Source organism: Lepidochelys olivacea (genome assembly GCF_965140295.1).
Source record: "Lepidochelys olivacea isolate rLepOli2 genome assembly, chromosome: 5".
NCBI lineage: Eukaryota > Metazoa > Chordata > Testudines > Cheloniidae > Lepidochelys > Lepidochelys olivacea.
In genome coordinates, this window is record NC_140415.1 from 134,434,605 (window position 1) to 134,460,984 (window position 26,380).

The following is a 26,380-nucleotide window of genomic DNA, read 5'->3' on the forward strand; positions in this document are numbered from 1 at the left end:
CCTAAGAGTTACTGGTGTCTGTAAATAATAGAGACCAGACCGTTTGCTAGATGGGACCGTGTGTGCGCGTTTGCACATTTGCGCTCCTTGCTGAGCTGCGCTTCTGTTTCCATTTTCCAACAAGCTCTATAAGATAGAGAGCATTTTTCATCTCAGTTCTAATCTGGCCCTGTGAAAAGAGACGTATGTTTGTCTTTTAATTTTATCCAATTTATCCAGTGTTCCTGTCTTAGATCTCTAGACATACAAAATAAAAACCTGAAAACACAGACCAAATAAATGAACTTGATAGTCAACACTACTAAAAGACCCCTCCAAAAAAGGGAAAAAAGTATCCAGACTTAAGCAACTTCTTTTCCTCTCTCCATGCCCCCCATCATCCTTAGGCAAAGCTTCATTGTAAATAGCCTTTGTGAACATTGTTGCAGTGAATCCTACAGAAATTCCCTTTTATACCATTTAGGCAGTATAAAGAGGCCTTAGTGTAAATGAGACTTGGGCCTGGGAAGAGTCAGATGATGTCCGCTTTCAAGGGCCTACGAAGAGCCGTTCTTCCATACACATAGCTCCCAAATGCTAAAGGACCGCCAGGGTCAATGCCTGAATCAGCCATCCAAGTCCTCCTTCCTGATGAACATATGACAGATCAAAAACCTCACCATGGTGTTTGACACTAATTATGGCGGCCTCAGTAGAGCGGTCGAGGGGTTAATGTGCGAGGGCACTGAAATAGCTTTGGATCTTGAAAGCTAAGCCTTTCTGGACAGGAGTGCGGCATGGGGTAGCTGCCCTGGTGCAGTCTGTTCTGAAGCCATTGCAGAGACAGACAGAGGGCTTGGTGTCAGGCTGTCTGTCCAAGCACTAATTTTGCAGGGGGTTGAGGGTGAGTAATAGATGCTGTGCATAAAAACAGTGGAACTATGCTAATTTACACCAGCTGAGGATCTGGTCCAGTATGTTGCTTGGTGCCCCTTCTCCCTCCCCAGTGGATAACTAGTTACAGGTGTACAACCTTGTACTGGCTAATTCTCACTGTGATGTTCGTTTCTTTGCCATGTGGCACTGAAGGATGAAAATGCACTGTAAATATTGTTTCTGTTGAGATGATGTCCAGAGGCCCCAACTGGAATGAAAGGTCCCTGATTTCACAGGATGTAGCTGACACTTGACAGCACGTCATCTTCTCTTTAGCCCAGTGAATGGCTCAACTTCTATCACCACCCATTAACTGTGGTGAAATCCATTATGAGCTAGAGCATCGAATGGTTTGTTAGAGAAGTTTAAGCAAGGAGTATGTTTCCCATTAAAAGTTATGGGCGCAGGATGTTGTTAGTCTGCCCCTCAGAGCCTTCTGCCATGTGTCACCTACTCAGCTCAATCAGTTACACATCGTCAGTGTGGTTTAACTTCCCTTTTTATAGGCACAGAGGAGCAGTGATTCTGTGCCCTTTCCTAGTCTGAAGGGGGAAGGAATTTATAGGACCAGAGCCTGCATTACAGGCACACAGTGATGAGGAGACTTCTGAGTCACTCTTGGGCTTCATGGCAGTCCGATTTGGAGAGTCCTTGGAAGTTCTGTAACTGGAACCGGAGAACTCCAGATCTGTGCCCAGCTCAGCCATTAGCCTTTAATTTAGCCCAGACGATGCAGTTACATTTTACTGGCCATTCTCTGATGGGCTTTCCTATCCAGCATATGACGAAAGACTCTGATAGTTTTCCAGTGCTGAAAGCAGCTTTAAAGCCGGTGCCTTGATTCCACAAGTCCAAATGCACAGAACTCGGAGGGAGCCTTCGAAAATAGCTTTCCAATGCCCCCAAATGGTCACAACTTTAAATCCTGTTATCTTGTAGCCTCCCCACCACCACCGGCTTTTTCTTCCCCTGAAGGGCCTTGCATTTTTACAGGTGGAACAACTGTCACTGGTGCAGGAGCAAATCTTACTTGTTCTGAGCCTTCAGCAAGAATAGCTTTGGGGGAAATTCCACTTTTTGGAGTGATTTGAGGAGAAGGAAATATTTCAAAATCAAGTTGATTTTTTTTTTGTTTTGTTTTTGTTTAATAAACAGATGCTTGAAGGAGCTGAGGGGGTTGGAATATTTAAATATTTGAAAAATAGATTAATGGGCAGAGAGGGTACGTGATGAGCAGAGAGGCATGATAAATGCATTTATTATATGCATATCACTCCTGTACGTGTGTGTGTGGGGCGGGGGGTTGTCTAGGAATTCTACATGTACAATAAATTACTAGAAACCAGGATTACTTTAATTTCTCCAAATGGGAGGCAAGAGACCCCATGTTTCCACTTTACCAAAGAAACTGATACATTGATCTGGATCCACCTCTTGTGTGGCAGAGCTCCGTTGAAATTTATGGAGCTACACCAGTTTACATTAGCTGAGAATTGGGCCTACTTCTTTAAAATAAGTTGTTAGTGATTCACTATGTTACAAACATTGAACTGCCTCTTAACCTGCAGTGCTTAAGGAATAACAGTCTTAAATTCCTGTGCCCTAGTTCAAAAGGGCAGTTAAGTAATGATGACCTTTTGGTGACCCTATATTGAATGGGGGATTTCCCTTGTGTGCACACAATACTCAGTGGCCCATAGTGGATGAAGGAACCAAATTGTAGGATTCTAGCTCAGTGGAAACATGGAAAACTTCTTATCGGTTACATTGTTACATGAGTGCGTGCGTGTGTGTGTGTGTGTGTGTTATATACAATATATACACCTGTCTGTGTGTGAGTAATATTAAAATTCAGTAGAATAATTTTTCACTATATATTTAAACTAAAACCTGAAATGTATATTAACACACTGGGCAGGTTGGCATGAAAAACTGAATTGGTAGAATTAAGCACCTGGGTGAGAAATGAAATGGACGTTAATCTCTAGTCTTACAGTCACAATATTTAAAAGCTAATCTGTACAACATCTAGTGCAGTGGAGTCCTGGTCTGTGACTAGGGTACCACAGTAATATTTAAAGGCTCTTCCCTTGGTATGCTCAGCTCAGCCATCATCAGAAAGACCCACCATCCTGTCAACTGTGTCCTACCCACCAACTCCCAGACTCTGCAGCCCTGACTCCTGGCCACACCCCTTTCCTCTCTTCCTTCCCTTTCTCCCACCTAATTAGTGATAGTTTTCAGGGTGACCTCTGCATTCACTGCCTTGAAGAGAATTGACCCTACCTTTGTGGAGGGAATGTAGTTGCATTTCTTTGTGTCAGTCCAGTTTAGCACCCCCCTCCCCTCCCCCATCTTATCCCACTCTCAAGAAAACGTTGCAAACTACTTGCTGGTAAATGGATTGTATACAAACATAGCAAATCTTGTTTCTCGGGGGAAAAGAGAGGGAAGGCTGTGGATACAGTGCTGACGTTTTTAAAATGAAAATGCTCTTCTCAACACATTTATCCCAACAGAAGAGCGAGTTGTTCCCATTGAAGTCTGCCGATCCAAACTGTCCAAATACTTGCAGGGAGTAGTTTTCCGCTGTGATAAGTGTACCTTCACCTGCTCCAGTGATGAGAGCTTACAGCAGCACATAGAGAAGCACAATGAACTGAAACCTTACAAATGCCAACTCTGCTACTATGAGACCAAACACACGGAGGAGCTGGACACTCATCTTCGAGATGAGCATAAAGTAAGTTCTTAGCAGGATTTTCTCTGGGACTATGTACACATTGCAAGTGGTAAGTTGACTTGACTTTTAGCAAAGATAAGTGATTCAAGATTTGGAAATGACCCCCAGGATGGAATAATTTTTTTGTGAAATTCCTATTTTCCAAAATCTTGTTTGTTTGTAGGGCTTTTTCCTGAATTTTGGGTACCCCTCCTGAGCCATTCAGATACCTGAATGTTTATGTAGAGAATGTACCTTATTTTAATAGTTATGAAGCAATGATTAAGGCAGTGTGATCCAGTCCCATAAAAGGTGGGAGATTTCAAAGTTGAGATTGCTCTGGAAATAAATAACGTCAACAACATGGCATGCAATGCATATTTTAATAACCGTGTGATACATTTTAGTTTACACTTGAGGAAAAGATACATACAAAATACATCACGTGTACATCATGCTAAGTTAAGGGTGCTTTAGCAATATTAATTTTTATATGGGTGTGACCCAAACCCTTTGAAGTCATTAAGTATATGTCCAGTAATATTGGTTGGCTTCAGATCAGGCCCTTTAATTCTAACTCAAGATGTTCTTGTGAGGGATGATCCTCTCCAGGATTGAGGCTTTGCATTGCTTCAGCTCAGAATTTTAGGAATACATATTTTTTGTCAGATTTTGTAGGGAAATAACCACTTAACTCTTGTTAACAGGAGCTAAGCAGTTAAATCCCCATGCTGGAAATTTACTCCCACTACTTTTGCTAAACAAACCAAAAATGTTGTTGACAAAATGAGCGCCAAAAGTGTCAGCAGAATCTGTTTTGCCCTAAAAGTTATTCCACTGCATTTTAAAAACTAGCTCTGTGAACTGCAATGCGTTTATTTTCCTTATGTCAGCTTGTTAATAATTGGCAAGCTTCTGTCCCCTTCTCTTTACTGCAGCTTTAGAATCTTTCTACTCCACAATATACAATTTTTAGCTCTCACATTTCCCCCACTGATCATAGCCTGGGTGCTGGACCAGGATTCACTATGCCCCAGGCCTTTGATTTGGTGCTTCATTATGGGAAGATTTTACCCCGTCCTGGCTCTTGCCAGAGGTGTATTCTCCTTGTCTCTAGTCGTAGCCGAAATAACCCCAGTAGTTACTTTGTTCCTGCTGTCTCACACTCTCTAAAAACTCGTTATTTCAGACTATTTTGTGCGCAGTACTTGCATCTCGCAGTGCTCCTTAGGTGTAGGTGCTATTGTCATTTCCCTCTGGGAAAACACGTCACTTTGTAAAAGTTTCTCAGAAGTAAAGTGACTTGCGCTTTAAATTCATTCCAATTCCCCACCCAGAAAACAGCCGTGCCAAGCTGTTACTTCATCCAAGGTGCTGCAGGAAATGTTGTACTGGGTTCACCCCACTCTCTAAGTCAGTACTGGATCAGAGCCTTGGCATAATGCTGGTGCTACAGGAGGTGCTGTCGTTTCAGATCAGTCTGGATCCAAAGTCGTGACCGCTAGTGGTCATTAAAAATCCCAGGGCGCTGTTCACATAAAAGGTATTAACCCCAGTGTCCTGGTCGCATTTCATCTCGGGTAATTGTATTCTACGCCTCTGTCGTAAATCTTTGTCCACAGTTTCAGTTGGATACACGAGTTCTTCACTTCCCATCCTAAAGCTGTTAGGTACTATTCCTGTGAGCTGTTAAATAGCTGGCGCATTTCACCTGAGGGTTAGCGGAATTTGACTGCTGGGTGAAGTGTTCCCTTTATAGTTTGTAAATCAGTTTGTGAAGCACTTAGCAACCCTTTGTAATGAAAATTAATCTGTTACTAATGAGTCACTCGGACAGCAGACATGTATAGTTAAAGGACCCATCTCCCATGTGAATGAATGAATCATTCATAAAGGATTCTGTTGCATTAGCGTGGTGCTATATTAATATTATACCACGTAAGATTAGTAATCCCCTGCAATGATGAAGACTGTAGAATGGTTGGGGATTAATAGTGGTGCTTGTATTATTATTATTATTTATTAGGTTTAAAACCTGCACATAAGGGAAAAACAAGGAAGATCCCTCAGCTAAGATGGTTGCAAGGTGAAGCATGGAGAAATGCTGTATAAAAAAACTTAAGCAAAACAATTAGAGGAGTGGCTAATTGTGTTTCAAGGGAATGGGTATTAACTTGACTGAGTGCTGGTAAAATGGCCTCTGGCAAATTTTACTCATCAGCCATTACTCTGCAAATAGAGGTTTGGGTTTTTTTAAACAGACATGAATATTAATTAATGTTTATATTGTTTCTTTTAAGGTGAGTCGTAATTTTGAGCTGGTTGGACGGGTTAACTTGGATCAGCTGGAACAAATGAAAGGGAAAACCGAGAGCTCCAGCAGTGATGAGGAAGAAAAGGAAGAGGAGATGAGCCCCAAGACTGAAGAGAGAGGTCAGTATTGCTTCCTTTTCTCCCAGGCTGGGCATAGGAATGTCTCTGAAAGCCCCGTAGAACAAGATGAGCCATTGACTTAACAAGAGGTTTTTCAGGAACCATAGACACATGTCAGCAAAGGCCTAATAGACAAGGTGCATATAGAGAAAAAGCAGATCACATCTAGGCAACTGAGATCTTTTGTACATGTCAGCAAATTGTTCTGTACCATTTGTATGTCGGTAACCCATATGCAACCTTCCTGTTCCATGTTAATGCTTTGTGATATCAAAGTTAGTGGAGAAATTTATTTTTGGACCATCATCATTCTCTTGTCTTGCTCTTCGTTAGCTTTTTGTCCTCCCCCTCCTCTATGCGTGACTCCCCTTTTTAGGTTCAGACTGGCTGGCAGCTGTGAAGCAAGAATAACAATGTGCTCCATCTTGGAAGCACATTACCTATTAAGACCCCAGTTCAGCAACATACTTAAGGATGCGCCTAACTTTTCGGATGTGAGTACTCCCATTGGCAGTCAGACAATTCACTTGCTTCAGGCTGAGAACTTGGTGAAGTGAGTGGCTGAATCAGGGCCTGAATCATCTGTCAATTTCAAGTTACAAGAGCTAGGCAACCTAAAACTGACATTTTTCACATTTTCTTCTAGTGAAATTGACAAAACCTTTCCCAAAAGAGGTGCCAAGGCTGAACACCCTCAGCCTCTTCTCTCTCTGCCCCAGCTCTGGGCTGGAGTGACTGAGTACCTCAGCTCTCTGCTGCTCTAGCTCCCAGAGCTGGAGGAGAAGTCAAATGTCCCGGCTCTCTGCCTCTCAGGCAGGCAAGTTAGACGGCTCTCATCAGTTCCACAAATGAAATTTGCAAGAGCCTTCTTGGCAGGCAGTCAGAAAGTTCCATATCAGTTCTCCCAAGATGGAATTGTTCTCAACCCTTCCTCTGAAAATTCTCACTGTTTTGATGTTTCATCCTGGTTCGGGACAATTATTTTTTTCAAAAATATGAAATTTTTCTTGGAAAGAGATTTTCCATTTTCTGGCCAGCTCTTCTGTGCAGTCCTACTCTATTTTACTCAGTAGCACACTCTGTTCATAAAGCGCTCATCAGAAGGAGAATGGCATTCTTCTTTTCTGCAACTGCTGATCCTGGTAATTTAACCAACATTAGTTGGGAGGGAATATGAAAGAGAAATCTTCTATTCATAATACTGGGCTTTTTCCTTTAATATTTCTAAGTCGATTTAGTGTAATTTGCTAGACCAATGTAATTTTTATGTAATTTGCTAGACCAATAGCCCCAAGAACTGAAGTACTCTGTGTAGTCTCAGAACCCACCCTATATTGCGTACTTCTATCAACCAGACATAATATGGCAGCCACCGCTAACCAGGGTTCATTTTGAACTAGTGACTCTCAAAGATGAATCTCATTACCAGTTCCCTATGCCATCCAGTTCCCACATTCTATCATGCTGCTGACTGGCAGGTTATCAATTTCTCTCTACATCCAACTAAAAGAATGCTGTAAATTTTTTTTGTGAACTTAAAAAGAATTCAGAATTGCATTCAAAAACGATTTCAGAAGGGAAAATACCCATCTCCTTGAAGTTTTTTAAACTTATTGCTGTTGTCTCACAGACAACGTATAGAACAGAATGTGGGTTTAGGTTATGTCTTTCCTTCCAGTGAAATCTCAGCATGTTAGCTATTTTAGTATCATGGTACAGTCCATAGTTAGGACATTGCTTTTTAACAGCTTTTGTGCTCAGTGATAACTCACCCAGAGCTTTTTTTTAATGAGGGCAGAGCCCTCCATAGGGGACGGCGAATCAGGGTGACCGCTCTGGGCCCCATGCTTTTGGGGGGGCCCCGTGGGCTGGTGCAATTAGCTGGCCCCGCATGGGCGGTGGGTGAACCGCTGGCCGGGGGAGGCTACCCCCAGCCCTGCCCCTTCCACCTGAGGGAGAGCGCGCCGGGAGGGAGAGCCACCACTGAAGCCTCCCCAGCCCCGGGAAGACAGGCAGCATAGCCTAGCCCCTTGGAGCCCAGCGGCGATATTGAAGCGAGGCCCTCGGGGGGCGGAGTGTGAGCAGGGCCAGGCTGGCTGTTTGGGGAGGCACCGCCTCCCCAGCCTCCCCTACCTGCCCCCGGTGCGGTCGGTCCCAGAAGTGATGTCACTTCAGGCCTGGACCCCGCACTCTCCTAGGGATGGTCCTGAATGAGCGGGAGGAGTGTTGGTTAAGAAACTACATAGCTCTTATCGAATCTTTTTTCCATGAGATCTTTGATGGTGGCACAAGAGAAATTAAAAGATCAGCAGAAGGGATGTCTTTTTCACAAATACTCAAAAATATGGCATCTGTAAAGGTGCAGCATCCCAGGTAAAAGTGTAAGTTAGTGTCAATGTAATTAGTCCTGTCAGATCAACAGTGGGTTTCGAGCCTAGGAGCTGCAGTGCTGAAAGCATCAGCCTGTACTGACCGCTTTAGCGAGAGGACCAGATCCCCTGACTTGCAGCTGCAGCAGACCTATTACCTTCTTATGTAGACCAACACAGTAAACATTTTGTTTTAACTTGTGTTCAGGATACTTACATCTCTGGATGCTTTTTATTATGCAAATACAAGATTAGAACTATCCGGATTGGGGTTTTAATAATCAGGGACAGTAGAAATATCTACATTTCCCAAAGACAGTGGTTATAATGTGGAGAGTATTTCACCATTTTATGTATATATATTTTCACTTGCAGCTGGGTCTCTCCATCTGTGAGTGGTTAAAAATAATCCATGTTTGATCAAACAATGGGTCGAAAAATCATACTTTTTTGAGGATTTTATTTACCTACCATTCTCTGCTGATTACTCTTTAGGAAATGATCTCTCTTCTCTCCCTTTTAGCTAGTATCAGCTGCAATAGTATCCATGTAATATCTGACATGGTACATACATCCGCTGTTAGAGACACTGTGGGTAAAATTTTCAAAAGTGCCTTTGTCCCATTTTCAAAATAACATTAGGCACTTTAAAAGTCCAAGTTCCATTGACTTTCAATGAGACTTAGTCTTCTATGTCATTAGGACATGAAAATTTCACTCTGCATCTTGTGCCAGGGACTGGACTTTACATAACAGGCCTCTTTCAACTGTAAGTACCATGGATGAAATTCTGCTCCCTGTTATGTTCAAAACACGCACAGAGAAAAGTTAGAAAAAAAACATAAGTGCTCTTGCTGGAAGTTTGTAGTATAACACTATTTTTATTTCTTAGAATTAAGAATAGTTACACACAAGAACCCAAAAACAGAGAGAGAGAAAGCAGGCTGCTCCCTAAAACAAAGAGGCACAAGTCTCCCCATCTTACTGTAGCCTGGCTGTCTGTAGACTGACTGCTGTTAGGCCCAAATCTCATGCTTCCCTATAAAGCCCCCTATCCTGCAAACCGGACCAGGAAAATCCCCTAAAAGTTGAGTGACTGTAATTTTAACCCAGTTTTAATACACCACAGCCCCACTCAGGTCAATGACTTCAGTACAGTTGGGATTTCTCACCATGGGCTAGGTCGTGACTTGGCCTATAAGTCAGCACAGGGAAGTAAGAATCCCTGTCACATCCTTGTGTGGGCTGCTGGAACCACAGAATCCAGGAATGCAGGAGTAAGCAACGCTGTGCAACCACATATTGCTCCCTGGAGAAGATGGGTGAAGGGTGGCAGGGAATGGATGGAGCCTGGGTACAACATGTCAGCACAGATAAGCTGTTGTGTGCGGGGCTGGGGGAAAGGAATAACTTGGTGTAGGACAGCAGAAAATTAACGACCCCTGGAAGCAACAAAAGGGAGGGGAGGGACGATGTTCCTTTCCTGGGATGCTTCTGAGACAGAGCAGCTACGTGCCACCCCTTGCTAGAAGCAGTGTTCTAGACACACAGTCTCTCCCTGTGAACTTCTATCCTTTGATCTTAGAACTCAGATTGTGAAATGATTCATACATTAGCAAACAAGCAATGTATGCCCACAAAATAACACAGAGTCAAAGGCAGTCAGATGTCTTGAGCGTGTACAAAATATCCTTTTCCCCTTGGAACCATGTCATATACCCAGCTTGATAGATCTGAGATGACCTTACTGCTTTCAGCTTGATTTGTAATTCAGGGAGCCATCTACATTTACAAACCTTAAAACCAAACTGACCGGGAAGTCATGGGGAGTGGGAGAGGAGAACATGGTCTGTTCAGAAAGGGTGGAGGAGTTCCTAGGCTAACACTCATTAATGTTAATGGGAATTACAAGTCTAAATCCCCCTCATGCATTTGAACAAAATAGGGTCTGTTGTCTGCACCTCCTCTGCACAGACCCAGAATAAATTTCCCATTGGCTGTTGTACTATAGGTGTATTCTTGAACATAAGAGCAGCTCTTGCCCCCCAAAACTTCTTACTCTCTGTAGGTGATAGACTAGTCCTGGTGCAGAGATAAGATGTTCTAGTGATGCTTATAAGTTTGTACGACACACATAAGTGTGTATGACTAAGCTTAGGGGCCAGAGCTTCAACTGGTGTAAACTGGCCTGCTGCCATTGACTCCATGCTGATTCACATCAGCTGAGTATCTGGCCCCGTGGATCTTAGCCATATAATGAAGGGCTGCATCCTGTGAAATCTGAAGCCAGTTCTCCTTCAAGGGGAAAGGATAAAAGCTGTGGAAAGGAACATTCCCCCAACAATTTAAACAACTGATGAAGGTTACAAACTCGTAGCAACACACATCTGTACAAAACATGCATACAGAGAGTGGGAGTGAGTGTGTGGGTAATTTTGAGTCATAGCTTGAACTTGAATGGACTACATTTGAAAGTGAAGAAACCAGGCAAGCAGAGATCAAAACGGAACGAAGCAAAATCCCTTTTCTTTCATTATGTAGTTGGGGAGGAGTCAGAAAGGCATTCTGTTGATTTCTTGCTCAAGATAATCCCTGCTAAGGAATTAATGCTCTGAACAGATGGTGCTGTCTCATTTCCAGTGAAAAGAATCAACTGAGATAGTCCATGCAATTATTTTTAATGGCTTGTGTGGCGATCTTCTTAATTTGTGAGTGAAGGTTTCATCTTTTGTTAAAGCTGGCTCCATTCACGAAGGGCTTGGTTTTTAGACGTGCTGAGTGTCCACAGCCTCCCCTGACTTCAGTTGAAGTTGTAGGTGCTTGGCACTTCTGCAGATCAGGGCAGTGACATTTTGTGTAAAAGATCTGGATGGGAGGAAACACCGATCCAGTTAAATATCACTGGAGAATGGTATCAGTACTGCTCTACGTATGAGATATTATAGACATGGGCATGAGGGACTCATATTTGGGGATCAGATGCCTACTATAATGAGACTACGTCGCCCAAAATGAGCTTTGTGACTGAAAAATGTATTTAGACTTGTATTTATTTTCTTTCTTACAAGCTGTTTCCACATTAAGCTTCCCTCATAAAATTGATTTTGAACTCTGAGGGAGGTATGCATGTTCTCTAGCCACTGAAATGTGGAGAAAGGGGATGTGCCTGTGGGTGGCAGACTTCATCACATTGGTTTGCAGAGACGTTTTGAAGATGGGGAGCAGGAATCTTGAACTGCAAAGTGTGTTGAGAGTTTGAGCCATCTTTTTCAAAAGGATTCCTCTCCACACACACACCCTTTCAGAAGGATAGCAGAGGAGGCCGCACTAGCTTATCGTAATTGCCCCTTCTGGCCATAACATTGATGAATCTGTGAATGACATTTCTTTTACTCTTTCTCAGATTCCATGATGTTCTCTGACAGTGGCGCTCCTGAGAAGCGTTTTCCATGTGAGTTTTGTGGGAGGTCATTTACAGAGGGCTCTGAGTGGGAACGGCACGTACTGAGACATGGCATGTAAGTTTGTTTACAGACTACTTTTCATCACAGCTGAGGGCAACTGTAGATTTTTGTTTCTCCCCATCCCAAGCCTAGTAAAGGCAAACACAGGGAGGTGAACAAAGAATTCGAGGAAGTCACCATAGGAGTCATTGTGTGAAATTCTCTGGTCTGTGTTATAAAGGAGGTCAAACTAGACAATCATAATGGTCCCTTCTGGGCTTAACATTTATGAATCTAGTGAACCCAGAATTCCAAGGTGGCTATGGTACTCAAAATGGATCAGAACCAAAACCTCAGTCTAACTCTCTCTATTCCCCCATTATTGGGGGGGCTGGATGCAGACACCAGATGTTAGTGTGTTCCCTTGCAACTTCAGGCCTGGATCAGATTCCAGGCTGGACGGAACCTCTTTTCGAGATGTGGCCCAAGATGGCAGAAGTCTCACAAGTACAGCTCATCTTCAGAAACTTCCACCATTTTGGTCCAGAATCTTGTGTGAACAGCTCCAGGAATACAGTGCTATCTAATCCAAACTTGAATCATGGGACCAGGTTGGCCTTAAACCAGACCTCAGAATCCAGTGCTAAAAGTCCTCCTGATCCGAACATCACTTCATTGACCTAATGAAGCTGGAGACTACTGTTGCCATTTTCGAGCTCATAAGCCAGCATTGAAGATGCCTACAAATCATTGTGCACTTTCCGCATGGGCTCCACTCTTTTGGTTTCCCTTTCTAGTCTTTGTCTTAGAACACTGATCTTAAACTTATGGTAAATTATGTGCACTAAAGTTTTGAAATCTTCAGGCAGAGGACATCTCTCTAAAAGTCATACTCTGAGGTTAATAGCAAATGATTTTATATTGTGCACTCATTAATAGCAGTCCACACTGTTGCACGTGGATGGTGCAGTCAGCTGTGGTGTTTGGTACAGTCACTTACCTTTGAGAATATTTTTGTCTGAAATCTCTTAAATGCTCCTTACGCAATCCAAAATGGAGGGTTCTTGCAACATTACTGTCTCTTGGAAGACACGTTAATGTTTTTGTATATTGCTAGGCTGACAACCTTTTGGGTAGGGTTACCGTATTTCAGGGTCCCAAAAAGAGGTCACTGCTGGAGGGGGAGGGAGCTGAAGAGGGGAGGACAGCTGGGAGTGCTGGAGGGGGTATTTGGGGGGTACTGAGGGTGTGGTGTACCGCGAGGGGTATCTGGAGTGTGTGTACTAGTGCCCACAGGGGTACTCACTGGAGGCGGGGGACAGTGTTGCTCCCTGTCATATTGACAGGGTGGCTGGCACAAGCCCAGGATGCAGCGACAGCCATCAGTCAGCGCCTCCTTGTGGGGCCCCCCGCTCCCCCTCACCCCAGGGCTGGGGGCCTGGGGTGGGCGGGATCCAGCAGCTGTGGCTGCAGGGAAATGGACCAGTTAGGGCTATTTCTGAGCTGCAATGACTGCTCTGCAAAAATCCCGGACATTGCCTGTTATTTGAAAAATCTGCCCAGACAGAAGGCGGAGGATCAAAAAAGAGGTAGTGTCTGGGAAAACCCAGACGTATGATAACCCTGCTTTTGGGGATAACAGACACTTCAGTGTTCTTATCCTTTGTCTTGTTTATTTAGATAGAGTCTCTGCCGTAAAGTGCTTACACTGTGTTTGACAGCACCTCGCGCAGTGGGGCTTTATCATTGTAATGACGAGTGTACTGAGTTTAAAGACTGCAGCTCATTAGGCACTTCAGTGGTTGAAAAGCCATTAGCCTTTTTAGACTGTTCACTCTTCAGGGAAGGACTGTCTTCACGCTCACATACCTATCATAGAATCATAGAATATCAGGCTTGGAAGGGACCTCAGGAGGTCATCTAGTCCAACCCCCTGCTCAAAAGCAGGACCAATCCCCAATTAAATCATCCCAGCCAGGGCTAGCAGACTTTGGGACCAATTCTAATACAAATGATGAGTACAAGGGGAAAGGGAAAGGGGGTTGACCTTTCAGTGACCTCTAATGAAAAGGTCAAACATCAAATTTGGGATTATTCCTGCCCCTTATGTTCAACAGCCCATAATGAATAAGTACCAAATATCAAACTCTGAATGAGCAGAAATTAGTGTTTCATTGTGTCACTTGTCCTGTTGCAAACGTATGTATCATATTAGATGCTGGATGTTTGACCAGTTGTATTCTCTGTGAATGTCGTTAGAGGAGAAGCGAGCTGTTTTTCCCTGCTGCAATAAGTAAAGGAGGGCTTTGTTTTCTGTGGGTCTGATCGAAAAGTTTTCCACTTTCTCTTGCTCAAATTTCAGGGCCCTGAATGAAAGTAAGCGAGGGACCAGGGAGGATGAACAGCTGAAGGAGAACGCAGAGGAGAGTGTTAAGGTACCATCAGCAGAAGAAAAGGAAAGCAGTGAGGAAATGGTGGACTTTTCCCACAAGAATGAAACTGCAGTCCTTGGTGTGGCTGCCGATAAATCTCTCCAAGAGAACACAGAGGCCAAAAACGAATAAGCATTTGGTGTGATTTTAATTAACCTACTTGAACAGTGATGAAAGGGGTGGGGGGGTGGGCTGAAGGAGGAAACAAAGCTGCTTTTAGGACTGAATGATCTATTTTCAAAGCACTGGTACCCGTGTGAGTGTGTGTATGTTAAAGTTATTTAAATGATGGAATAAGTGGCTCCATTACATCACTGCATCTTTTCTTCTGGATTTTGACAATGGGAAGTTACATTCATCTTGGACTAACGAAGCAACTTCCCGGGTTCCTACATTACACAATGTGCTTTGCAATGGAGACTTGGATTGTTTGAGAATGGACGCGTCGTGAGCATGGAAGAAGGGGGGACAACTTTTTGACGCACAAATTTCAGTGCGTTTTTCTAGTTTTAATACAGTACACTTTTCCAGACTGAATGCAACTGCTTTAGAAAAGAAAAGAAAGGATTAAAAAAAAAAACTGCTTTGCATAAAACAGTCACCTGTTTCTTAGTACCTCAAAATTAACCAAGGGAAATCTCTGCATTTGTCAGTACTACCTGTTGTCGTTGTGGTTAAATGTAGAGACTGCTGGCTGAGATGGTGAATGGAGGAAGAAAAAAAGAAGTTTTAAAGAAAGGAAAACAAATTGTGCTTAAAATCCCAGTGTGGGTTTTATTTCTTAAAATACTGTGATTTTTTAATTATTTTAGTAAAAAAAAAATACAAAAAAAAAAGAGAGAGAGACTTTAATTCCTAGATAACTGTTTGTGAATTGTCATCCTTTATTCCAGGTAAGCTGTTTGTTAGTATTCAACTATAATTTTAGGGTTTGATAGATTCATGTGACTGATTGTGCGGTTTTGTTTGCCACATGTTTGTTTTCTATCTGCCTGAGGTGTTACAAATACAGCACAATTAAGTTTCTCATGTAAAATTATTTCTTTTTCAGTGGGGGGGAAGGGGGAAAGGAGACTTGTTCTTGCGAACAAATTTTTTTTTAAACATGGAAATAACAAAGAAGTTTAACTTTTTTTAAAAATTTAAACTAAAGAACCAAACTTACGGCACAGCTATGCAGCTTGCGGACCAGCCACTTAGGTCCTCATAACCATTCTGTTGCTTGTCAAATTAACATTGATCAGTCTCACGCCAGTAACTTTTCGTTAAGATTGGCTGCCTTTTTGTATGTGGTGTGTGGTTTTTTCTTTTTGTTTTTGTGCGGTGGGGAGGTGGGAGGGGGTCTCTGATAACACGTGTTTTTGCAAGGGAAGGTGAAATAGTTACATACTACATGGAGCTTGAATCTAACTCGAGTCAAGACAGGAGTTGCTATTTTTCCCTCCTCCTTAGCATGAGGGGAGCAGCATAGAATAAATAGGAATCTACACCCACGGGGAAGGATCCTGCACTCTTTAATTCCCCCCACCCACTTTGGTGAAATGCCCACTGACGTCTGTGGGAGTTTAGCCTGAATAAGGAGTGCAGAATCCAGGTCCATGGTATGTTCTGACCGTGAACAAAAAAGAGTTTCTTTCCAAAAAGTAGAAAATACTTGACTGAAACCTAGTTTTAGAAATGCATGTGTCTCTTTGTTTTTTTGTTTTTGGGGGGATGTATTGGGAGGGAGGGGAAAAGACAGGAAGCTAGTGAGAAGACGGCATCCCACAGAGCTTCACGTAAAATTGATGGCAAAAATGTTGCATTTGTGGAATAAGTGCTACTTGAAAAGCATGGTGTTTTTGCTTTTAAGGATTCATCTTCTGAGGGGTTTCTTTGGAGGTGGGAGGGAGCATCATGTGGAAAACACAGCAGAGGGACAAGTATAAATACACATTTTGTGTCTGTATTTGTTTTTTTTAATTGGCCTCATTTCAAATGTATTTAAACAGTTCCATACCTGGATTGGGTGTTTGTAATGGTTACCAAAAACGAAAAAGAAAAAAAAATGAAATAAATGATTGTGACATGCTTTTATCACTACTTTATTTTTCAAATAACATGTAAATATTGTAATCCATTGGATTTTGTTTTGCTAACCTGTTAATAAAAATATGGGACCATTATCCTTTTAACAAGCCTAGAATGTCATATATTTCTTTTTTTTCTCTTCCCCCCCCCCCCCCCGACTCCCCTCCAATGTATACCTGATATATTGTGGACACCACATTTTAGATGCATTATTATGAATTCTGTTAACTGTAATGATGACATAGAATTGAAAATAACATTTTTTTCATTGTTTAATTTATACAGAGGACTTTTTCAGAGTTTGACAGAAGGAAATAAAATAGCAAAATGCTAACCCATCGCCTCCAGCACTCAGTATTTCCTGATTTTAAATTACTGCTTACTGATGGGGGAGGAGGAGGGAGATCCTAAATTGTTGCACTGATGGGTTTGGTTTTTTGTTTGTTTTTTTTGTTTTTGTTTTTTTTGGTTGGTTTTTTTAAGGCAATGAAAATGAATAAAGACTTTTTAAAAGTGTGTGTGTATATAGTTCTATCTTAAGTACTTTTAATGGCCCACATTACTGTAGCATTTGTCCCTTTCAACATCTGAGGATCTCTCAGATGCTTAATTGATTTTGCACTTTGCCTTCAGCAAATATGATTTCAGCAAACTGTGGCTGGCTTTTTTACTCTTGTGTTTCTGCTGAGAATCTAGAAAGGACTTTGAGTTCATGACTGAAGACTGATCTGGAATCTTGTCCTTGGCAACCACAGATATTTAAATGCATTGGAGATTTGTGGCAAGTGTTCATTTTTTGGGTATCGGTGTCTCAGCTCCTCCTATAATGCCAGAAGTTCCTTTGATTCACTGGGAGCAGAATTGGGCTGATTGCCTGGGGTGCTAAATAGCACCAAAACCCTGATAATCACATCACCTTATATGTACCCTTCTCTTTAGGCATTTATACCACCCAGATCAAAATAATGTGGGGGCTGAAATACATATTCCCTTGAACTATAGAAAACAAAACAATATGTTTAAGGGTTTCTGTCACTGTCTAGATGCTTTTTGGAAACCTCTCATCTTTTTATTTGTATATTTTATTGATTTACAACATTCTGTAAACTTTTTACCTATTCCATCCCAGAGTGAACCTGAATTTGTAAAAGTAATTGTCTAATACTAACAGCAGTTACATTGCTAATGTAGTATGAGACTGGGACAAATTCTAGTCTTGTATTACACTGGTATAAAGCTCCCGGTCCGTTACAATAGTGTAACTCCATTGACTTCATACTGCTGGAAATGAGAGAAAAATCGGACCCCTTGAGCTTCTGCTCTGAGTTCCGTATTTGTACTGGGCAGCAGAGCGTGCCTCAAAGTTCAACTGATTCAAGTGCCTACACTGAATTAAAGCGCAGTTTAGGAAACTCTTAAGTACAGAGAGAATGTTCAGGGTCCATCTTTCTTAACTTGGGGGCAATTCACTGGTTTTCTGGAGAGCAGTCAGTCCTCTGAGAACTCTCATGTTTTGGGCTGGTCTTCTGTTCACTCATGCTGTGCTCTCGAGGACTGGTTCCCTTTTTGCCTTCTCAGGAGGTCTGTGTAAGCATTTGGGCCTTTATGTCAACTTACTGCCAGTTGACTGCTTTGATTTGGTTCTTTTTGTCCTAACGATTACAATCCGTGAACTCCGTGTGCTGCTCTCCCTGGTCTTGCACCATTGTAAGTCCTCGTGAGTTACATGTACACCAGTGTGAAGGGAGATGGTCATCTGGGCCAATACATTTAAGCTCCGTCACTCGCTGTCATTCTTCATGGAACTTTACCTAAGGAAAGCCAGAGCCACAGGTGCGCATCATTCAACCTGGGCATGGAAAATTGAACGTCTGGATCCCACAACCGGTAGGAATACTACACGGTCATTTGGGTAAATTTAAATACAAACTGAACTCTTTTGGCCCAGCCACAGAAATACTTTTACTCAACACTTGTGGGCTGATGCCATAGCACTTTCACTTTCTGGTGAGAAAAAGGAGGAGCTATTCTCTCTGCCAGTTGTGTTCATCAGGCTAGCGGAAAGTGGCTGAGGGAGAGTCAGTCAGAATAATTAACTTCAGGAGTTCAGCTGACGCCTGTTGTGTCAAGGGAATGTCCCTGGCCCAACGAGAGACAAAGCATTAATAAAATCCGGGTTCGCTACAGACACATTTGGTTTTGTGTCACGTTGTCACTGGCCACGCCCATTGTAGCAAGCACCATTACAAGTTGGGTGTTTGTTAGCTTGCACGGCTCTCTGGACAACAGGCCCCAATGTTCCAGGGCTGTGATACTCCGACTGAGGCTCATGAGCTGCAAATGGCTCTTTAAGGTGTCTCCTGCGGCTCTTCGCAGCACATGATATTAAAACACTGTGTGATTTAATTATTAACCAATCTAAGTTATTAACCAATCAGGATGCTTTTGCTATGTTGCTAACCAATTGTAGTTAATAAAGTAATAATACTTGGTCAGCCATTTTGCTGTGAGAATTTTATTTCCCTGTCATGCTGTTTAAATATGAATATATAGTACTGTAGTAAATGAAACAATGAATTCACGCTCCTGTGGCTCCTTTGGGGAATGTTGATTGCTAATTTGGCTCCTGAACCACAGAGGTCTGAGTATCCCTGCTCTAAGGTTGATCTTTTGATGCCTTTTCACTTTTGTCTTCCCAAACTACACTCACTCAAGCAGGCGGATCTTCTGAAAAGTGGAAGTGGATTTAGCAGAATAATCCAAGGTAGCTGTCCTGGGAGGAAAGGAAGGAAGTACACTTATTTGAATTAACCTGGGGTTTGGATTTAGGTGGCGGTTCAGGGCACATCTCACTCTTGTGCTTCCGAGACGGAGATATGGGATTGTTACTTTCCTTGTGGAAACTAAAAATAAGAGACTTAAATACAAATATCAGAATCTGGAACAGTTCAAGCAGTGTGAATTACTGTGAGACCATGCCAGCTAATTCATAGATGGATAAGGGATTATTAGATCATCTAGCCTGACATCCTGTATATTATGTGTGTAAGTATATTACAGACTTTCACCCAGTTACCCTGCATTAAGCCCAATGACTTCTTTGAAGCATGCCTCCATTCAGATGTATTCTTACCAACACACAATGCACATCAAACCTGATGGCGTTCTCTTCTTATAATCTCTAAACAAATTTTAAACGTGAACATTTTCTCTGCAGGTTTGTTTCATTAGTGGATGGGTAATGCTGAATATTTTTAAATCTGCAAATTAGCTTCAATGGGAATGGATTTGTTGTGACAGGATTGTACAGGAGAGGATTGGGAGCTGAATCACTTGATTTCATCTTGGACAAAACCTCTTGATTAGCTTTGTGGTGAACCACACAATCTCCCCCTCCCTCCTCCCATATCTGTTTCAACAACTTGCCTCAAATCAATTGAAATTAAAAGTTTTCCCAATGTTCTTTGTTTTTGCTTAGCTGGTGTTCGCACCTTTTCTAGATGGAGGAATTCAGGCCTAAGTTACAGAAAATTTGGATTAAAAAAACAGGATGTAGGTGAGTTTTTCATAGCGTCATTGATTATGACATTTATTTTTCATGTGAGAATTATTTTGTTCCTGAAATACATGGGAGTTGCCAGGCTCTATCAGACTCATAGTTCACCTTGCCCAGCTCTCGTTTTCTCCCAAGAGGGCCAAGCACCCGTTGCAAGATGCAAGAAACCCTGCAGTGGGCACATGTGGGTAACCTGTCCCCCATGAAAGTATCATCCTAGTCCACAAAGGCTCTTTTAAGAGCCTTTGGGTTCACGTACAGCGAGACGTTTCCCCCAATAGTTAGTTTGACTGAAGCCCTGGAGCATGAGTTTTCAGAGTCCTTCCAATTCACACGTCTCTTTCTTAACATTAATTATTCAGAATATTCTTGCTATCCAACCCCAATTCAAAACTCCCTAAACTCTTGGCCTCAATGATGAAACTCGACAGAAAAAAATTATACTCATCTTTTTTGCATTTTAGAAGTATTTTGCGATTTTGTTCCCCTAAAAGGAAAAATCCTCCTATAACTTAGTTGCATTGTGTCTTTCCTATAGTGTTCATAAAATATATATAAGTGCTGTGACAGAGATCTGCTCAGCTCACTGCTCTGCAGTGCCGCCCTGTGGCCCATCTGGGGAATTATGTCTTCCACATTCTCTGATGCCCCTCCCTGTGGTTACTTAGTCCGTCATTCCACTCACTCATTCACTCCATGGCCTCTCATGTGCCTGGAGCTGCAGCACTTTCCTCTTTATGGCTCAGCCCTCTGGCTAAGTCATATTAAAGTTCGATGATACCCCGGAAGGGAGAAGTCTGCTTCTAGACTGCTTCCAGCCATCCCCAAATGGGCTCTCCCTAGTCAGTGTGTCACTCCAGCAGTGGTTGGTAGGGGAACCTGGACCCATCCTCTACACTGGGTTCCAGTCCAGGGACCCTCAACCCAGCAGCTCTGGACTTTTACTCTCCCAGCCCTCACTGCTCCTTCCCTGGATTACGTCTTACTCTGTCCTTACAGCTTCCTGCTCTTGCCCCTTGTATAAGGGGGTGTGACATTATCTGATTAGAGTATGACCATGCAAATCATTGTTGCTACCACTGTTATATAATTGCAATGAATCTTATACAAAAGTATGACACATAGCCAGAAAGGGTTAAGCAGCTTTAGAGACATGTTAGAAAAGTATGTGAATGGAAATTAGGGCCATTCCACGGTAGATAGGCTAGAACTTTGAAAAGCAAACCTATACTGTTAGAAATTAGAGGTGATACTAATTGTGTGTGTGTACTTATATCTTGTTAAATTTTAGCCATGTAAACAGACAGTTCCTGTCTGTCACTATAGCTATTGATTCAGAGATCAAAAGGGAATATTAACAGTTCGATGAATCTTGGGTGCAATAATGTCATTGTCTATATATCTCTTTAAAGTTTGTGATAAACTGCTTAATGGATAAATTGCCTTATGTAAATTACCGGTGATGCTTAGGAAATAGGTCTACTTCAAAGCATCCGTGATTGTCTATTGTTCGCCTAAGGACTCTGAACTGTATAAAGATGCCTTGGGTCTTTATACAGTTTATACTTTATACAGTGAGCAAGCGAACAGGGACCGCTAACAGGAAGTTTCGAGAGGGAGTTCAGAAGGGGGCGAGGTACACTTGCCATTCTTTGAAACCTTTAAACTAAATTATAATCAAACCTTCTTGATTTTAAACAAAAACCCTATCATTAACCTAGGTAGCTGTAGAAGAAATGGAGGCAGAAGCCCAGCAGCCGAGTGGGGGCTATCCTGTTTATTGCGCTCAGTGTAGCATGTATGATTCTGCCCTGTGGGTGGGTGGCGTGTGTGTGCATTCGGTGCCAGGAGCTCCTGGCCCTCAGAGGCCGTGTGCGGGCTTGGGAGGCCAGGGTGGTGGAACTGGAGGAGCTAAGGGAGGCAGAGAGGTACGTTGATGAGGCTTTCCGGGACACTAGATTTGTCCCACCTCTGGTCAGACAGCCCCTACGCTGTTAAAGAGGATGAAAGGCCCAGAGAAGCAGAGCAGTCAACGGGAACAGAGGGAAACCTACCCATAGTTGGGACCCTCCTTCCAGATGATGTTGGGATATCCTCTCGCACTCCGGGGGAGGGAACTCCAGTCATTAGGAAAAGGCAGGTGTTAGTAATGGGAGATTCGATCATTAGAAACATAGATAGCTGGGTTTGCGATGACCGGGAGAACCGTATGGTGACTTGCCTGCCTGGTGAGAAGGTTGCGGATCTCTCGAGGCATCTAGATAGACTTATGTGTAGTGCTGGGGCGGAGCCGGTGGTCTTGGTACATGTAGGTACCAAGGACGTTGAGAAGGGTAGGAGAGACGTCCTGGGGGTCAAATTTAGGTCGCTAGGAAAGAGACTGAAATCCAGGACCTCTATGGTGGCATTCTCAGAAATGCTTCCAGTCCCACGCACAGGGCTAGGTAGGCAGGCAGAGCTTCAGAGTCTCAATGCGTGGATGAGACGATGGTGTAGAGAGGAGGGGTTTAGATTTATTAGGAACTGGGGAAACTTTTGGGATGGGGGGAGCCTATACAGGAAGGACAGGCTCCACCTAAACCACAGTGGATCCAGCCTGCTGGCACTTCACATTACAAAGGTCGCAGAGCAATCTAAGAGATGGGGGCGGGGGGGGGAGGAGCTGATGGCTGCAGAGGCGCACATGGATCGGACAGAGACTTCTCTTAGAGGAGAGTCTAGTGATAGAGATTCTCTAGGTTTTAGTCAGGAGGAGGGGATGGAAGAGGATAAAGTATGGGCCAGGTCAGACAAGAAACATTCACATAAAGAATCTGACACATCAGAAAAGGGCAGACAAATAAGCAGTGACGAGTTTTTAAAGTGCTTGTACACAAATGCTAGAAGTCTAAATAATAAGATGGGTGAACGAGAGTGCCTCGTGGTAAAGGAGGATATTGATATAATAAATTGATATAATAGGCATCACAGAAACCCGGTGGAGTGAGGACAATCAATGGGACACAATCATTCCGGGGTACAAAATATATCGGAAGGACAGAACAGGTCGTGTGTGTGTGTGGTGGGAGGGGGGAGTGGCGCTATATGTGAAAGAAAGCGTAGAATCAAATGAAATAAAAATCTTAAATCAATCCACATGTTCCATAGAATCTCTATGGATAGTAATTCCATGCTCTAATAAGAGTATAACAGTAGGGATCTATTATCGACCACCTGACCAGGACAGTGATAGTGACAATGAAATGCTAAGGGAGATTAGAGAGGCTATCGAAATAAAGAACTCAATAATGGGGGGGGATTTCAATTATCCCCACATTGACTGGGTACATGTCACCTCAGGATGAAATGCAGAGACAAAATTTCTCCATACTTTAAATGACTGCTTCTTGGAGCAGCTGGTACAGGAATCCACAAGGGGAGAGGCAACTCTCGATCTAGTCCTGAGTGGAGCGTAGGATCTGGTCCAAGAGGTAACTATAACAGGACTGCTTGGAAATAGTGACCATAATATAGTAACATTTAACATCCCTGTGGTGGGCAGAACACCTCAACAGCCCGACACGGTGGCATTTAATTTCAGAAAGGGGAACTATGCAAAAATGAGGAGGTTAGTTACACAGAAATTAAAAAGTTCAGTGACTAGAGTGAAATCCCTGCAAGCTGCATGGACACTTTTCAAAGACACCATAATAGAGGCCCAACTTAATTGTATACTCCAAATTAAAAAACACAGTAAACGAACTAAAAAAGAGCCACCGTGGCTTAACAACCATGTAAAAGAAGTAGTGAGAGATAAAAAGGCATCTTTTAAAAAGGGGAAGTCAAATCCTAGTGAGGTAAATAGAAAGGAGCATAAACACTGCCAAATTAAATGGAAAAATGTAATAAGAAAAGCCAAAAAGGAGTTTGAAGAACAGCTAGCCAAAAACTCAAAAGGTAATAATAAAATGTTTTTTAAGTACATCAGAAGCAGGAAGCCTGCTAAACAACCAGTGGGGCCCCTGGACGATCGAGATACAAAAGGAGCACTTAAAGACGATAAAGTCATCGCAGAGAAACTAAATGAATTCTTTGCTTCAGTCTTCAAGGCTGATGATGTTAGGGAGATTCCCAAACCTGAACCGTCTTTTGTAGGTGACAAATCTGAGGAATTGTCACAGATTGAAGTGTCACTAGAGGAGGTTTTGGAATTAATTGAGAAATTTAACAGTAACATGTCACTGGGACCAGATGGCATTCACCCAAGAGTTCTGAAAGAACTCAAATGTGAAATTGTGGAACTCTTAACTATGGTTTGTAACCGGTCCTTTAAATCAGCTATTGTACCCAGTGACTGGAAGATAGCTAATATTTAAGAAGGGCTCTAGAGGTGATCCTGGCAATTACAGACCGGTAAGTCTAATGTCAGTACCGGGCAAATTAGTTGAAACAATAGTAAAGAATAAAATTGTCAGACACATTGAAGAACATAAATTGTTGCGCAAAAGTCAACATGGTTTCTGTAAAGCGAGATCGTGTCTTACTAATCTATTAAAGTTCTTTGAGGGGGGTCAACAAACATGTGGATAAGGGGGATCCAGTGGACATAGTGTACTTAGATTTCCAGAAAGCCTTTGACAAGGTCCCTCACCAAAGGCTCTTACGTAAATTAAGTTGTCATGGGATAAGAGGGAAGATCCTTTCATGGACTGAGAACTGTTTAAAAGACAGGGAACAAAGGGTAGGAATAAATGGTAAATTTTCAGAATGGAGAGGGGTAACTAGTGGTGTTCCCCAAGGGTCAATCCTAGGACCAGTCCTATTCAAGTTCTTCATAAATGATCTGGAGAAAGGGGTAAACAGTGAGGTGGCAAAGTTTGTAGATGATACTAAACTGCTCAAGATAGTTAAGAGCAAAGCAGACTGTGAAGAACTTCAAAAAGATCTCACAAAACTAAGTGATTGGGCAACAAAATGGCAAATGAAATTTAATGTGGATAAATGTAAAGTAATGCACACTGGAAAAAATAACCCCAACTATACATACAATATGATGGGGGCTAATTTAGCTACAGCTAATCAGGAGAAAGATCTTGGAGTCATCGTGGCTAGTTCTCTGAAGACGTCCATGCAGTGTGCAGTGGCAGTCAAAAAAGCAAACAGGATGTTGGGAATCATTAAAAAAGGGATAGAGAATAAGACGGAGAATATCTTATTGCCCTTCTATAAATCCATGGTACGCCCACATCTTGAATACTGCGTACAGATGTGGTCCCCTCATCTCAAAAAAGATATACTGGCATTAGAAAAGGTTCAGAAAAGGGCAACTAAAATGATTAGGGGTTTGGAACAGGTCCCATATGAGGAGAGATTAAAGAGGCTAGGAATTTTCAGCGTGGAAAAGAGGTGACTAAGGGGGGATATGATAGAGGTCTATAAAATCATAAGTGGTGTGGAGAAAGTGAATAAGGAAATGTTATTTACTTGTTCCCATAATATAAGAACTAGGGGCTACCAAATGAAATTAATGGGTAGCAGGTTTAAAACAAATACGAGGAAGTTCTTCTTCACTCAGCGCACAGTCCACCTGTGGAACTCCTTGCCTGAGGAGGTTGTGAAGGCTAGGACTATAACAGGGTTTAAAAGAGAACTGGATAAATTCATGGAGGTTAAGTCCATTAATGGCTATTAGCCAGGATGGGTAAGGAATGGTGTCCCTAGCCCCTGTTTGTCAGAGGGTGGAGATGGATGGCGAGAGAGAGATCACTAGATCATTACTTATTAGGTTCACTCCCTCTGGGGCACCTGGCAGTGGCCACTGTCGAAAGACAGGATACTGGGCTGGATGGACCTTTGGTCTGACCCAGTATGGCCGTTCTTATGTTTTTATGGGTCCCAATCCTTTTTATCTTAGATCTGCTTGATGCTTTATGCAGGGGAAGCTTTAGCCCAAGATTGAGATCTTCAGTCCTAATCTGGAATTACCCTGAATATGAACATTGGACTATAGCCTATGAACCAATTCTAAAAGAACTCTTTGCAGCTACAAAACTCACCATCTCTACTATGAATTTAATCTCAAGAACTGTACTCTTGTCTATATGTATATTGATCTTTTAACGAATACTCTCTCTCTTCTTTTTTAATAAATGTTAGTTTAATTAATAAGAATTGCTGTCAGCATGTATTTGGGTAAGATCTAAAAAATTCATTAACCTGGGAGGTGATGTGTCTGATCCTTTGGGATTGGCAGAACTTTTTTATGTGATGAATAAGATTTTCAGTAATCCTCATCCTATTTGACTTGGGTGTCTGGGTGGACGCCTGAGGCTGGGTTACTATAGAAGCTGTTTTGTGCTGGCTTGGTAAATCTAAGTATTGGAATATCCACCAGCTTTGGGGATTGCCCTCCCCATTCTTTGCAGTTCACCTTAATTGAGTGACTTCAGTTGACTCCCCTG

The 26,380-nt window shown here is 42.5% G+C and overlaps 1 protein-coding gene across 5 annotated transcripts in view; it reads left to right on the forward strand.

The window, feature by feature from the left end:
- The window catches only part of ZNF462 (zinc finger protein 462), a 102,539-nt gene extending 88,046 nt beyond the window's left edge, over positions 1-14,493 (forward strand). For all 5 annotated transcript variants that reach the window (XM_084627745.1, XM_084627746.1, XM_084627744.1 and 2 more), the window contains 4 exons: positions 3,435-3,658; positions 5,938-6,070; positions 11,843-11,957; positions 14,245-14,493. In XM_084627745.1, the coding sequence (XP_084483871.1) occupies positions 3,435-3,658; positions 5,938-6,070; positions 11,843-11,957; positions 14,245-14,446 (674 nt within the window). In that variant the 3' untranslated portion in view covers positions 14,447-14,493. The remainder of the gene's footprint in view (positions 1-3,434; positions 3,659-5,937; positions 6,071-11,842; positions 11,958-14,244) is intronic.
- The last annotated feature ends 11,887 nt before the right edge of the window (positions 14,494-26,380 follow it).